The following is a 15,894-nucleotide window of genomic DNA, read 5'->3' as shown; positions in this document are numbered from 1 at the left end:
ACAAACACTGAATGTTCTGTATGTACAAACAAGTAGCAACTTAAAAAACTGGGCTTAACACTTCGTACACAAAAAACAGATAACCTGTGTCCCACTACGTCGTAGGTTTGACACAGAAGTACAAGTTCGACTTAAGTTAGCTGAGAAAATGAGTTGTATTTTGGACGTAAAACCCGTTCTTCGGATACTGAGGATGAGCCTACTGCCCTGCGTTTACCCCCAATAAATGCCCTTACCCTATAAAAACACTATAAAAATGGGCACATGATTAGTCAGCATGAAAAAGAGACATGGCTTGCTGTTGCTAAAAACACAACATCGCCGACTGCCAGCTAACGTTAAGTGAATACTGCAGCACGTCATGAACATAATTGGGTTAGTTAGCGAAGATATATTCTGTGCATTATATTTATATTTTAAATATATTTTTTATATTTATATATTTACGTCATGAACATAATTGGGTTAGTTAGCGAAGATATATTCTGTGCATTATATTTATATTAAACATTTTTTTTTATATTTATATATCACTTACATTGATGTGTTTCTTCAAGTTCAAAGGTGAATTTTTGAAGGCCAATATTTCACCCTCTTTAGGGAGGCAGAGATAGCACTTCATCCTAATTTACTTTCACTCCAGCAAATGCAAACACTGTGTCTAGGTAGGGCCAGGGTGGTCTCCTTCCTCACCGCCACCGCCATGATCACTCGATGTTGAAGGTGTGGAAGGTGCCAATATATGTACATTAAAATGCCAACAAGCTTATTATGCAGCACTTATGCTGCTCTTCTGCTGTTACCAAACACGGTACCATCTCTTTTAATTAGATAAGAAGCAAATTATTTGGAATAATTTCGAGTATATGTGTATTTGTATAAATATGTAAATTAAGCTGAAGGTGCTAGAAAATATTGAAAATTGACCTTCAAAGTGCCCGCACAAAAATCGAGAGGTGCACGACCTCGCGACTCGACCGCGCGCGTGGATTCATTTATCTGGATCTTCATCTTTAATCTGGTTTCACAGCAACATTGTCTTCCTCACCAACCTCAACATCTAGGAATATTTTAAAATATATATTCTTCATTCGCCCACGCGATATAAATACTAATTATATACATAGACTTGCAAATACAAGCAGGAAGCAGAGAGAGCTGCAGACTCATCACAACTGAGGTCACTCTCTCAGAGCACAAAACAAGCCACACTTTAATTGTTCAATCATTTATTTGACCTTGATAAAAACCACAATAACCTCAGAAACGGTTGCAGATCATACCATGTTTGTCAGACTATATAAATACAAAATACAAGAGAAAAAAAACAAAACAATTGAAGTGCAGGGGTGAAAACTGAGTACAAAGGAAGGTTGTGCCTTAACTGAGCTCTTAGCCTCTAACCCTAACTGAGCTCTTAGCCTCCATTTGATAAAATGTGGCCCGCCATTCACCTCTCAATGACTTGTTTTGTATGCAGGGATGTCTGTTCATTAGCCTGTCTGCAGTTTTATATAAAAACACTAGCCAAGTTTCTGTTAAGGCTTAAGACTGAGGAGTTCTTAGATCAGTGATAAGGGGTTGCTAACCTCAGTAAGACACCCCCCCTCCCAATTTATAAAAAAGTCAAATGGTTCAATATTTTCCATATGAAGCACCTCAAAGATGAGTTTCATATTGTACATGACCAGGACGTAGCCTCCTGGATCTGCTGACAAAATAAATTACCACCACACCTTTACACACACAGCCTGCCGGAATGCAACAGGGCAAAAAGTGACACTAGTCTCTTCTAAAAAGGCAGTGGAGTCACAGCACCAGACGTTGAGGGCAGGATGTTTGCGTGGCCTGCTGGTGAGCCTGGCTAGAGGTCTGTCCACGCTGCTCCACTGTCTGGGTGTACCGCCGGCATACTTCTGAGCCACTGAACCTCCCAGCAGGAAATGACCTCAGCAGCACTTCAGATGGCCCGACCTCTCACTCTCCGCTTCATCCAGGCAGTCCACAGAACACAGCTAGCTTCACTGGGCCCTACAGAACACAGCCAGCTTCACTGGGCCCCACAGAACACAGCCAGCTTCACTGGGCCCTAGGGACCGCTGGAAAACCACTGGAACTGTGGTGAGAGACCAGGGCTTCAATTAGTGAGGGGGGATCCATATTTAAAATGAAAATAGAGGCCGATGGTAGGCTAGAGCACGTTTTAAACCTAAATTTTAAGTATTAAAACATGGGTTGTAAAGAACTGATGGCCAAATAATTGCTTTGAGAGGTCTCGAGATTATTTCTAACCAGTATCCCTGGTAAATACAACTTTAGTTTGCACTTAATAGTTGTCAATAGTTATATGCATACAGAGATGCCTGAAGCAATTAGAAATCAACAAGACAAAAACAAAAACTAACAAAACAAAAAACCACAATACAAAAACAAAGGTGGGTCTGTCAGAAGCCAAACTGGCTCAAAGGAAATGACTTCACAGAAACTGCTAACAATTCTAGTAATGACAGAGAGCCAATCAACATTATGCAAATCATGCTCAGTAGAACCCAATTTCACTTACCATTACTTACATTAGCATATTCGTGTAAAGTATTCCCTTAGGACATTGCATACACACAGTAGTTTCTTTTAAGAGGTGCTAGCATGACTACCATCCCTCCAACTCTTGATTTTAACCCCAACCCCTCCTTGCGAAATCCCTGGTGAGTAGTAGACGTGGGGAGGGGTGGTCAGGGCCCACGGAGCAGAGGTAGTGTAGTCCAGTATGCTCTGCTGGTTGTGTGGTTTATGAGAGAAAAGAGGCAGACGTGGAGCTCACAAGCTACTTTACAACCATGTCATTTTATGAAGCACAACCTAGAGAATGGTATGGATAGTTCACTGTAAACAGAACCCCCATTTTTCATGTTTGGAGAAGAAAAAACAAACAAACAAAGAAAACCCACCCCCGCGCGCACACACACACACACACTGCAGTTTTATGACATTACCAGGTATCATTATTTTTGAGGGAAAAAAGGTATCAGCACAGGGGATATATCACTATCCAAGTGTTGATTTTGCATTCAAATCCCATTCCAACATTCGAGAACAATCATATGAACCCTGAGACACCAGGACTCTGATGCCCAATAACAGTCCACCGTTTTTTTTTCCAAAATTATTGCAGATTGTATAAAACACTCACTTATTCACTTACTAACCCAGACTTTCCATCCTTGCTTTGACTGAACATTCAACTGGTAAGCTTTGCTTTATTGACAAAGGAAAAACAATGTAGTCCTTATTTCCACCAGAACTGGTATTGTATATTTGCTCACAGCCTTGTTGAACAGGAGCCGAGTCATATCTGGATCACTCGTGAATGTTTGCCAGCTGTTTCAACGCGAGTGCTTTGCTGACAGTGCAGTGCTACAGAGGAGAAGAAAGACAGCAGCCCCAAACACATCCTACCTTTCCTCCTCTCTTCAGATGGCTCCGTGGCATGAAATAACAAAGAACTGCATTTGCCAGGTTCGTTTGCTGCTGTGGCATGGCCCAACCCCTCTTTTACCCTTCCTTGATTTATTTTATAGTGGTTCTTCCTAGGCTTTGACAGTTATTACATCAACGATTAAGAAGTTGAAGAAAAACAACTGTAGATTTTTGATAGAAGTTTGTTCATCTGTTGATTTTTGGGGGGGGGGGGGGGGGGGGGGGGGGGTGGGGGAGGGGCAGGACTTTGTCAGCCTCCCCATGGCCATTCACAGCCTTTTGATATCCTCATTAAATATATCCATTTATGTGTCTCAATTCAACTCTTCTTAAATCTGCCCCATTCCAAAATTCTTCTACTCCCTCCCCTTTCCCCACCCCAGCCATTTACCCCCCCCCCCCCCCCCCCCCCCCCCAATCCTGGTTAAGAGTCTCATCTCTGACCATGAAGGGCTGAAATGACTGGTGTCTGCTGAGCTCCAGCGGGCTGAGAGACGGGTGGCCACGTGGGTGCCTGGTGCAGGTGGTGGTGGTGATGGTGGTGGTGGTGGTGGAGGTGTGCGTGGTGGCCCGTGGGTGAGGACGGGGGCAGCCAGGCGGGCTGGTGGCTGGGAGGCGACGAGGCCCAGAAGGAGGCGAAGGTGGAGGCAGGTGGAGGTGAGCAGGCCACGGGGGCCTGGGCAGGAACGCCTCCGCACTCTGACGCACGCAGCTTGGAGAACATGGTGATGGCGTCGGGGAAGTTCGGTGGCGTGGCTGGCGTGTTGCGTGGAGTGCACATCTTAAAAACAAACAAAAAAACCCCACAAACATGATGAGTCAAAAACAAACGCAGCTGCAGACTTGTGTGTTGTGATTTGGTGCAGTAGGCCAACGCAGACGTCTCACAGAGGGCTCGACACTTGGGCAGTCATGGCCTGGTGGTAGGGAACTGGTCTTGTGACCAGACCTGACCTGAGGCCATGACTGAGGTGCCCTTGAGCAAGGCACCTAACCCCAACTGCTCCCCGGGCACCGGACTCAAGACTGCACACAGGACATGAACACATATGGCTTTGTGAAGACTTTCACCCCCCATATTTAAATTCAATAGCTCGTTTTCTCTGCCTTCAGCCTGAGGTCAAGATGTATGCAATCAGCATCATGCACTCATGACTATTATGACTATTAGTCTCAGGCTGCGTGAAAAGTCGAGGTTTGTTAGCTTGTAAATCCAGACTCATTGTAACTGGACACAGTTGTGCTAATGAAGAAGGTGGTGCAACTCATCAATAGTCATATCAGGAATCATGCACACACACACACACACACACACACACACACACACACACACACACACACTCACACTCACACTCACACTCACACTCACACACACGCACACACGCACACACACACACATGTAAACACACGTGCCCCCCCCCCCCACACACACACACACACACACACACACATGTAAACACACGTGCCCCCCCCCCCCCCCCCCCCCCACACACACACACACACACACACACACACACCATAAACGGAGAGAACATTCTGCCAGCAGAGTGGAAGGAGTGCTTTATTTAGCACAGTCATGACTACTGACATTAGTTTGCCAACATCACTGCATGTTCACGTCGGGTGTAACTGGTGCAGGCTTTCGCAGGTCAAGTGTGCAGGATTTTGAGTGTGAACACTGCAATTGCATTTGGGTGCCGACCAAAACAACCAGGACCGTTTGCCAGAGGTGGTTTCAGGCAACCTCCAAGCGTACCTCAGCACAGTTTGATTTCAGTGACAACCTGATTTGACCAAATGTGCTGCACTGTGGGTTAAACATGGGAACTGTTTGCAGGGACAGCACTGGAGTGTTGAACATCTCACTGCTGTCTGTCCCAGTGAGCTACAAACAACACAATCATTACTTTAACTACAGTTTCTACAAGTGGGATCTCGGTGGGATTTCTTTGGTAAAAGCAAGCTGAAACAGACATCTTAGAATTGGTGAAAAACACATTTCAATTTCATAAAAATTATTCTTGGTTTATTACACAATATATATTTCTAAGCCACCAGAATATGTAGCAGAATCAGCTTGTGGGCTGAAAGCATGTAGATTAAATACATCCAAGACGTTTGGTTAATAACAAGAGCAAATTATCTATGAGAAATGTGCAGTTTCTTTTGACTGTTATTTAAAATTAAAAGAGGTGACATTGATGTTGCTACAAACTGGTTAAAGTAGCTTTTGCCATGTAGTCTAGTGTAGCCTGAGCAATTCCTCCGAATGGCAGCATTAGCAGTTTGTAGTCTAGACTAACTACATTTATAAATGTTGTGACCAACAATGTGAAGAAAAACAGACCAAATCCTAAAACCAAGCAAAACACAGATGTTTTGAAATAGGCTTTTCTCTAGCAGGACTCCAGTGTAATGGTATCCTTTGACTCTAGCCTAATATACTAGCGGAAGGATCTATAAACAAAACTGACACACAAAAAGTGACACACCCTCTTCCAAAAAAGGTTTGTTTACATTTTGCATTTCTGACCAATGAGTGAAATGGTACATTTAACAATGGTACCATTTAACTTGTACCATTTAACTTGTACCATTTCACTTGTACCATTTCACTTGTACCTCTGCATCTTTTTCCCCCCTGGTACAATAAAGTTGGTGCTATCTAAAACCAAATCAAACTAAAATATTAATTAAATTCTTATTTGGTGTAAGCAAACAAACTAATAGGTGAAAAGGGCCCTGATAGAAACAAACACAAAAAGATTACTAGTAATAAACAGTTGTATCCCTGGTTCCTCCATTTCAGATTGTTATTTAGGACATGGGCATTGCTGCGTGGTGTGAGCCCCCCCCCCCCCCCCCCAAGCTGAAATTAAACCACCGCCACCGATTTATGGTAATTTCTTCCTGCTGTTATTGTTTCTGTTAGCTGCCAACAGCAATGTTAACACTGCAGTCCTAACTGAAGCCGGTAGTGTGAGAACAATAAGCAGATTATATAACACACACAGATTCTGCTAAGACATTATGGGATGGACATATCTCAGAAAGAACAACTCCTGTGTTACATCACTGTGGGACAACCATGTCCTCTACTCAGGGCCAGAACTACATCAGAACATCACATGAAACCAAAATGTCCACCAATTACCTGGCTCCTTCTTTTGGCATAGCCAGAACGTTGCAAACATACAAACTAAATCACTTTTTTCCTTTACAATTGCCTCTCATAACCAGTTTTACTACTAATCTTAATAGTGGCACATGATGGCTATTTACTCTCCATGGTTCAATAACCACTATATGCAAAAAAAAACCTCAGTAGCAAGATATAAATCAGATGAATTACCTTGGGCACAGGATATTTTGGACTGAATAAGAGATTTTACATCTCATCCTGTGATTAATTACAATTACTTCACTGAACGAATAATGCTAGTCTTGGTTACTAGGTAACACTGCTAATTATCTGTTAAAACTAACGTAAGAAAGAAAAAACATTTATTTCTGACTTCAAAATGTCAAAGTGTATGGTGGTGGTGGTGGGGGGGGCGACTAGCCGTTGGGCAGGCCAGCCTCCTCCCAGTGTGTGAGAGTTAGAATCAGGCAGGCGAGGTGAAGGTGTGGAAATCTACTGGCTTGTCTGGCACAGGGTGGAGTGTTTTCGTTTGGAGCTGCCATCCCTGGGCCAGCCATAACAGCGCGTGCCTAACCCAGCGTAAACATGACCCCCCTGACAGGCTCTCGGAGGGCTCTTCTAAGAGCGAGGGCTCTCTCGGCGGCCCCGGCCCAGCCTCGGGAGGGCGCGGTGGGGACAATAACAGCCCCTGTGCTGGCTGACGAGCGGAGGGTTGGGGGAGGGCCAGAGGGGAGGAGAGAGCGCTACTGCGCAGATTAGCATGTTTTTTTTTTTTTTAAAGGGATACGGGCCCAGACATGTGACTCAAGAGCCCAGTGGCCCAACGGCAGACTGCTCAAATTACACACACACACACACACACACACACACACACACACACACACACACACACACACACACACACACACACACACACACACACACACACACACACAGTGCCATCTACACCATTCACAAGAGTACGTCCACGTTCTCCGACGTATGAAAGAATCACTGGGTCTACATTAAAATGTCAAACTGAAACTGATCAAGTGATCATTTCCCGGAAATTCATTATGCAGTACAAGACGATGTCTGGGTGATTTTAACTTCACTGCTTCACAGCCTAACAAAAGAACTTGGACCCTAAATGTACAAAAGGCTGTGCAGACTCTGGGTGCCACGTTTATAGATCATGGGTCTTTTGTGTTCTGTGAGTGTGGTTTTTAAGGCACTAAACCGTTTTGTTAATGCATGACTCATGCAAGCCAGACTCATCTCAGCCTCAGAGTCAAAGGGGGTATTTTGTAGAAGGCGGAGCCTACTTCTAGCCAACAGTCATCTCCCACACAGAGCACAAGCTAAAGCGTACCAAACCTTGGATGGTGCTGCTGCCTGCTTACCTCTCTGAAAACTCTAAACCATCACATCCTTTCTCTCCACCCCACCGCCTCCAGTTGCATGATGCAATGGTTGTTCTCAAAATATAAACAAACACCGCCCCTGACCAAAATGCACCCACATGCAGCAGACACTTCCTGCTGCTGCCTGGTTCAAACACAGTCCTCCCAACAGGGGGGGGGGAGGGGGGGTGGAGAGAAAACAAAAACAAACGCTCATGTGTAGGCACACAGATGTGTACGTGAGAGAGAGAGAGAGAGAGCACAAGGCAGAGTGAACGTATCTACTGAACGTGCTATCTGAAAGTAAGGAATCTGGTTTCATGTACATGTACAACAGTCACAGAGAGGCAAGTCCACAGAGAAAAGCTTTTAAGACAAGCTTACGCAAGTCTCAATGAGGAAAAGAGGATTTACACAAGAGGGGTGAAAAAACCCCAGAGCAGCATACGTCATTAAGCCACACACATTTACTACCACTACAATTAGCTCTCTGGGGTCATAGACACATTTGCTGATCAACCTGCAAGCAGCAATAGTGAAAAGTGCCCACAGTAGAGAGCAGGGAATATGGGTAGAGAGAGGGCTTTGTTCACGCCAGTTCTGTTCCACACCGATTCACAGCATCGACTGTGACGAGACGTGCGAACTACGTCGAGCACACCAGAGAAAATGTGAGCTGCACACACTGAACATGATACTGGTTGAAGTTTCTGCAAGAATCCCCCAATGGTCTTCCTTCCTCCACAGCTGCCTACAGTTATCAATTATTCCTCTAATGACAATGACAGGATGTTGTACTCAGGGTTGTTTTAAGCACATCCCCCCACCCCCTCACACACAGTTGTAAATGTACATACCATCTGGTGGTGGTGACTGGGGATGTTAGCCTCCTGGAAAAAGGAGCTTAGAGCGGTCTGTGGAAGAAGAGGGACAGAAAGAGAAATGGTGAGGAGACAGGAGGTTGTGCGTACAACAAGAAAAGGAAAGATCACAAACTCGTCAGCAAAAAAGAGCAGTGTGCATTCTGCCCCCCCTCCCTGTGTCTGATCTGTGGGTCAGTCAGGAATCTGATCACATGGTGCTGGGGTTAAAACTGTCACACAGCACCCTGCAGTATAAGATCAATCAGGCCGAAGGCCCACAGTTATTCTACACCAATCGGAGTACGTAAACATTTTGGCATAAAGACACATTACACATTTATAGCATAGTATGTAGTACACACATTACTGAAACATTACACATTTATAGGATAGTATGTAGTACACACATTACTGATAATGTCAAACAGAAGAGGAAATGTTTGTCTTGAAAAAATGGTTCAAGACAAATAAATAACCTTTAGCCTAGACCAAACTCCATGAAGAATACACCAGTATTAAAATACTATACAAAGGCCGGGTAAGCAAGCTGTTCTTTGATTTTGGGGAACCCATGAACTCAATGGATGACGACTGGTCTGTAGCTAGCTGCAGATACACACGCATTACTGGCCTTTCTGCACCACCCAACAAGTGAATGTGTGCCTTTCCCTTTCTGTGTAGAAACCTCTGTCCCTGCCAGCACTTCTCCCAGCGTATGGTCTCCGCCCCCGAGTTGGTCCCCTCCCCCCAACTGCACCCCCCCCCCCCCTCGTTGTTTGACAACAGCAGTGACTAGCGCAGGAATGTCTGCTGTTTGACGTGACACACATATCAACATGAAAGTGCAGAGTTGCTATTGTCTGCAGCGCTAAAAGGCCCACAGAGCTTCTTTGTCATCAAATCTTATTCCTCCACCACCCCGCCCCCCCCCCCCCCCCCCCTTCCCTGAAGTCAGTTGTGTGTATGTGAATTGTTCTCATTTAAGTCCTGGTCTACAGATCCTTTCCTAACACCGTATGCGCACGCAAACAAGGGGTTATGGGTCACAGCTGCATCTGAAGATCACCCAAAGGCACACAGGACTACTGATGTCAACCAAAGAGAAATGACAGATATTAAAGTAAAATTACTGAAAGTAGAGATAAAGAAAGATGTGGAAGAACAAAAACAACCACCACAACCACGACCACGATACAACACAACACAACACAACACAACCACGATACAACAGAGTCACAACACAACACAACACAACACAACCACGATACAACAGAGTCACAACACAACACAACACAACCACGACCATGATACAACAGAGTCACAACACAACACAACACAACACAACCACGACCACGATACAACAGAGTCACAACACAACACAACACAACACAACCACGACCACGATACAACAGAGTCACAACACAACACAACACAACACAACACAACCACGACCACGATACAACAGAGTCACAACACAACACAACACAACCACAACCACGACCACGATACAACACAACACAACACAACCACGATACAACAGAGTCACAACACAACACAACACAACCACGACCATGATACAACAGAGTCACAACACAACACAGCACAACCACGACCACGATACAACAGAGTCACAACACAACACAACACAACACAACACAACCACGACCACGATACAACAGAGTCACAACACAACACAACACAACACAACACAACCACGACCACGATACAACAGAGTCACAACACAACACAACACAACACAACCACGATACAACAGAGTCACAACACAACACAACACAACACAACCACAACCACGATACAACACAACACAACACAACACAACCACGATACAACAGAGTCACAACACAACACAACACAACCACGACACAACAGAGTCACAACACAACACAACACAACACAACCACGACCACGATACAACAGAGTCACAACACAACACAACACAACACAACCACGACCACGATACAACAGAGTCACAACACAACACAACACAACCACGACCACGATACAACAGAGTCACAACACAACACAACACAACACAACCACAACACAACCACAACCACGACCACGACCACGATACAACAGAGTCACAACGGAAACACTACTGAAGAAGTGACCCGTCATTTATACCAGCAGATATTTCATCAAGAAAATCTTGCCCAGTGTCAACAGGGCCCATACGTATGCACTACATTCCCAGTGGGAAAAACTAAGTATGCAACATGTATAGGAATCTTTGGCTTGCGGTGCTGTTGCCAACACCCCCCACCCCCCCCCACCCCCCTGCCATATTTACAAAGAATCTCAGGGTCCTGTTTTTCGAGCAGCTTTGACCTTTTGCCACACACCTAAAAGGATTTGTAAAATAATGTAGGAAGATGTATCCTCGACCCTAGTTAATGACTTTGTAACAAACTAGTTCAGAGACTTGGTGTAACTGATGCAAACAAGTAACTAGTATTTTAATAGATTTCAGTTTATTTTTAGAACAAAGTAAATTCTGCCAGTGATATAACCGTAACCATTCTGGATATTGCTGAAATATTTTACGGTAGAAAGTACATCCTTTAAAAAATAAAGCCCTTTATTTTTTGCAAACATGGATCAAGAGAAACTATTGGTAGAAAGTGTACAGTGTTAAGATTGTACCCATCCTAATTACTAAATTACAAGGTCAGTTTTCCAGATTGTCAAGGTGATGTTATTATATAAGAATTCACTGTTAAAGTCCTTAAAGAGAAAGACAGCCAAGGAGACATCACACAGCTTAGAGATTATGTTTTGTCTCCAAAACGGTCCAAGTATTTCACTTCCTGACAAACAGCTAGATCTTGAACATTGACACCAGGGATGCTCAACTTCCAAACTGATAAACTAAGAATATCTTTAAAAGGTTGGAGAAGTTTTATAATTCAAAGCTAAGCATTTTTCATGGACCTATATATTCAAAACGAGTCGTTCTTAATAGTTGACTTGAATCTCCAAGTATAAAACAAAAACGTTTCTAGCATGAAAATGCACCTTTCTACTATGCTTGGAGATTACAAACTAATTTGGACATAACACAAACACTGATGCCCCTGGGTCAAGTCATATATTAATTGTTGAAACTTAACAAAAGAAAGAAGTACAGAAAGAGAGAGACTGAAAAGAGAGAACACAACAGTCTTTACCCTAATAAACCACCTGGTCAAGTGACAGTTCCCACAACAGACCGGTCATTAGAAGGTGTGTTGGAGGAACCATCCAGAGACTACGTTCTGGTACAAGCAATGATCCAGCAGTAACCCCTGTTAGAGCTGCTACAAATTTGATCCAATGGCCTAGACTTCAAAATAGGATTAGTCATAAACCGATGGATCCAAGAAATGTAAGCAACAATGAAGCAACCATGTCCTCATAGTGTACCGGCAATAAGGTGTGGCCAATTTCCTTTACACAGAGATACACTTTCACAATTTCCAAGTAACCTTGGTGAACTCTTACAGGCTTGACAGACTGAGAAATGTAGAAATACACTGAATGAATATGAAATATTAAGTCCAGTTAAGACGAAGGCAGACGTAGGGCAGAAGCTCTATGCATCTATTCATTTTGTTAGAAATGTTTCATTTCGCTTAGATCTAAATATAACACCTGACACTTTAGTCTATAAAAAGACATATGAACCAAGACACCATATCCCTCTCTGCCTGATCTCTGCGAACAAGGTGCAAAGCACAAGGACTGCATCAAGCAATGTAATCATGAAAAACGATTTTATCCATCCAGACATATTCACGCGATTCTTACGACTCAGCAGACATCGTATTAGAGATAATTTTTAAGAGAAAATACATTTTAATAACCCTTCTCGGGTAATGCGGCAGAGCTCCTGGGCTCCACTATCACTATCGTCTTGTATATGCGACTGTACCCGACTGCACATACCCGTCTAACAGGCAAAACAAAGCTGGTGTGTGTTCGTGTCTGACTACTACACAGTTGTAACCAACTCGCAATACATTTGAAGCTTTGTACACACACGGTACAGTGACTGTAGTAGTAACCAGACCCTGAAGCGGAAAAGGTTTGAAAGCAAGTTTGACTCGCTTTATCTGACTGATCTGAACAGGGAAATGTAAACACAAAACGGTCCACTGTGTTGCAACACATCCGAAATAGAGAAACAGGTCAACCTTCCTGGAAAGAAACAGAATACTTTGAGTAAAAATAAATACATAAAAGGCTCGATCTTATACATCTGAAATATTTAAACCCCCATAATATAATATAATTACTGATTTTGTGGGTTTTAGGTTGGCTCGTATCGCACGCCAGCTGCTGACTAACCACCAGTTCAGGACGCATCGTGGTTGTTCATTAACAGCAGCTGAAACTATCGCATAAAACCCAGTTAGGACGGACATGAAGACACAATCACACGGATGGACCCGAACTGCAGGACCCGGTGGCCAGACCCATGGTCCTCTAATCTGGGGCACTCGAGCCGAACAGACGCGCCTGACCACGGCTTCCGGATACGATTGAAACGTGGTTCATTTTAAAACAACGAATTACGCGTGTGAAACAACGACTAGTCTGGCTGTATGGGGCGAGAAACACGGTGTATTTAATATAAACGGGTATGAGAACACACGGTGTATTTAATATAAACGGGTATGAGAACACACGGTGTATTTAATATAAACGGGTATGAGAACACACAGTGCATTTAATATAAACGGGTATGAGAACACACGGTGTATTTAATTTAAACGGGTATGAGAACACACGGTGTATTTAATATAAACGGGTATAATGAGAGAACACGGTGTATTTAATATAAACGGGTAAAATGAGAGAACACGGTGTATTTAATATAAACGGGTATAATGAGAGAACAGGCGGCCGCGGCTCCGCTACCTCGAACTGCCAGTGCGCCGCCTGAAGGAGCTGCTTGGCTTGGTCAGCGGCGCAGCCCGCAGTCAAAACAAACTGGTTAATCATCACTTGGTGCCGGAGTTCGTCCATATTCACCGACATGGCCGTTTCAACACCTCCAGGACTCGCGTGTATTAAACCCGCTGGATTACGGACGGTAAATAAATGATAAATGTTCGGGGTGAATCCTTTCCTGGTGCCTCGCTTCCACTTCTCGGCCGCTCGCCTTCACTAACAACAAATATTTTATGTCATCACTAACAACAAGACAAACTCGGCGTCTGATTGGTCGCCAGTGCAGGGCAGACGCTACATGCCGAGCGCCCATTGGTTACTCGGCAAATTGTCAATCGGTTTAAGTGACGTAAGTTTAAACCACACATTTTCAGCGATTGGATACTGGAAGATCGTAACAAAAGCGCTTATTGGTCAGTATTAACGAAACGTATTTTGGTATGGTATGGCTATTGGATACTACTGCATGCGGAAATCAGAGCGTTAGGAGAATTATAATGGCATGGTCCAAAAGACCTTTACTTGCTGAATAAGTTACCGATTTGCGTTCATGTTTACAATTTGTTTCTTGAATCAAGAGGTTCAGGTATTATGAGTGAAGGCGAGAGATTTGACTTCAGTTGACTCATTTTCTCTGTCTGCAGAAGTACATTTTTATGTGTTAATCCTGAAAGAATTTGGGGTCCTTATATATAAAAATGTGTCGCAACTCCTATGGATTTAACTACATTTAATTGATTCTAAGCATTCTGTTTTTGTAAAACTTTAGTCAAAAACATGGACAAAACATCATTGTAATACACATATGAAAGTTTCATTTCTGCCTCTTACACAATAGACTTTGTAGTTCCCTCTATCTCAGATAGTCATAAAAGTGGGCCTCACACTGGAATTCGCTGTTTTCTTCATTCTGACTGTACAGGAACAGTGAATTATTGATAATGGACTTTGGGCTAGATTCAGAGATGATGATGTCATGTCTGCATGCTTTGATAACACACTCACAATTAAGATGACACGCATGATAGCTCTCTGGCTCAGGACTTGTTAAAAAGTAACCTTGTTTTTCCAATGCTGTCCTCATACGCTGAGATTGATCGTTAACAGAGAAAATTGTGAACTGAATAAGCTGTGTATTTGTAAACTGATGGCAACCTACTGGGAAGAGAAGCAAGCCCAGTTTAATGACTGAGCTGCAAACCAGTGAGCTGCTAGCACGCCATTTTGCCCCTGGGTAGAATGTCGGCTCTCCTGCCCCAGATGATGCTCCTCTGTGCGTGGATGCTGTGCTGTTTGAGCACTTTAAACAGCCAATCTCTTTTGAATATAAAATGTATGAACAAAGTGTAACATATATATAAACTATATACCCTACAACTAAATAAAGACTATGAATAATTTTAACCCTTAAATGGATAAGCAAAGTTTAAAATGAGAAGCTTGACAAATTATCTTAAGCTATCCACTTCTGCCATCTACTGTTGACTCTTATTAAATATTTCTATCTATCTATCTATCTATCTATCTATCTATCTATCTATCTATCTATCTATCTATCTATCTATCTATCTATCTATCTTTTTATCTATAATCATAAAAACTATAATAATTCTTTTTAAGTCAGAAACATAAAATCCATATGATTATATATATATAGATATATATATAGATTATATATATATATATATATATATATATATATATATATATATATATATATATATATATATATATATATATATATACATAGACATTCCCTATAAAGCTGAATACATGGGGTCACTGGGCTAATTTCAGTAGGTTCCAAGGAGAGAATTAAAATGTTCAGCTGATAAAAGTGACTCCGGCTTCAACTCCATCATTTAAATTAAAATGATACCCCATGACAAAACCAAGCCTGACAAGGTGTGACAAATGGGAAGGTTTTGATGGTATTTTATGGGTGAGAAGGTGAGAAGTGAAAGCACTTTAGGTACTACTGTTTTTTTAAACCTTATCTCCCCTGGGCACTGCAGCAGTACAAACCTGTTTATTTGAGAGTTTCAGTCATAGCTGCAGATGGCATTCAGTTGAAATT

General features: G+C 42.9%; 1 protein-coding gene across 1 annotated transcript; it reads right to left on the bottom strand.

The window, feature by feature from the left end:
- Positions 1-3,887: 3,887 nt before the first annotated feature.
- Positions 3,888-14,029, bottom strand: ubald2 (UBA-like domain containing 2). The gene is made up of 3 exons (XM_076988668.1): positions 13,785-14,029; positions 8,859-8,915; positions 3,888-4,258 (listed from the first exon to the last, which is right to left on the bottom strand). The coding sequence occupies exons 1-3, from the start codon at positions 13,902-13,904 to the stop codon at positions 3,911-3,913; spliced, it is 525 nt and encodes a 174-aa protein (XP_076844783.1). The 5' UTR covers positions 13,905-14,029; the 3' UTR covers positions 3,888-3,910.
- Positions 14,030-15,894: the final 1,865 nt, after the last annotated feature.

Source organism: Brachyhypopomus gauderio, unplaced genomic scaffold (genome assembly GCF_052324685.1).
Source record: "Brachyhypopomus gauderio isolate BG-103 unplaced genomic scaffold, BGAUD_0.2 sc63, whole genome shotgun sequence".
In the NCBI taxonomy this organism is placed as follows: domain Eukaryota; kingdom Metazoa; phylum Chordata; class Actinopteri; order Gymnotiformes; family Hypopomidae; genus Brachyhypopomus; species Brachyhypopomus gauderio.
The sequence above is the reverse complement of the archived record's forward strand: the minus strand, read 5'-3'. Positions and strand labels throughout refer to the sequence as shown.

Excerpts from the sequence above, each read along its gene's own strand:
- ubald2 (XM_076988668.1), bottom strand. The coding sequence starts at position 13,904 with ATGTCGGTGAATATGGACGAACTCCGGCACCAAGTGATGATTAACCAG. Across the intron at positions 8,916-13,784 it reads CGGCGCACTGGCAGTTCGAG|ACCGCTCTAAGCTCCTTTTT; the intron begins GTAGCGGAGCCG and ends CTTCTTCCACAG. Across the intron at positions 4,259-8,858 it reads CCAGTCACCACCACCAGATG|ATGTGCACTCCACGCAACAC; the intron begins GTATGTACATTT and ends TTTGTTTTTAAG.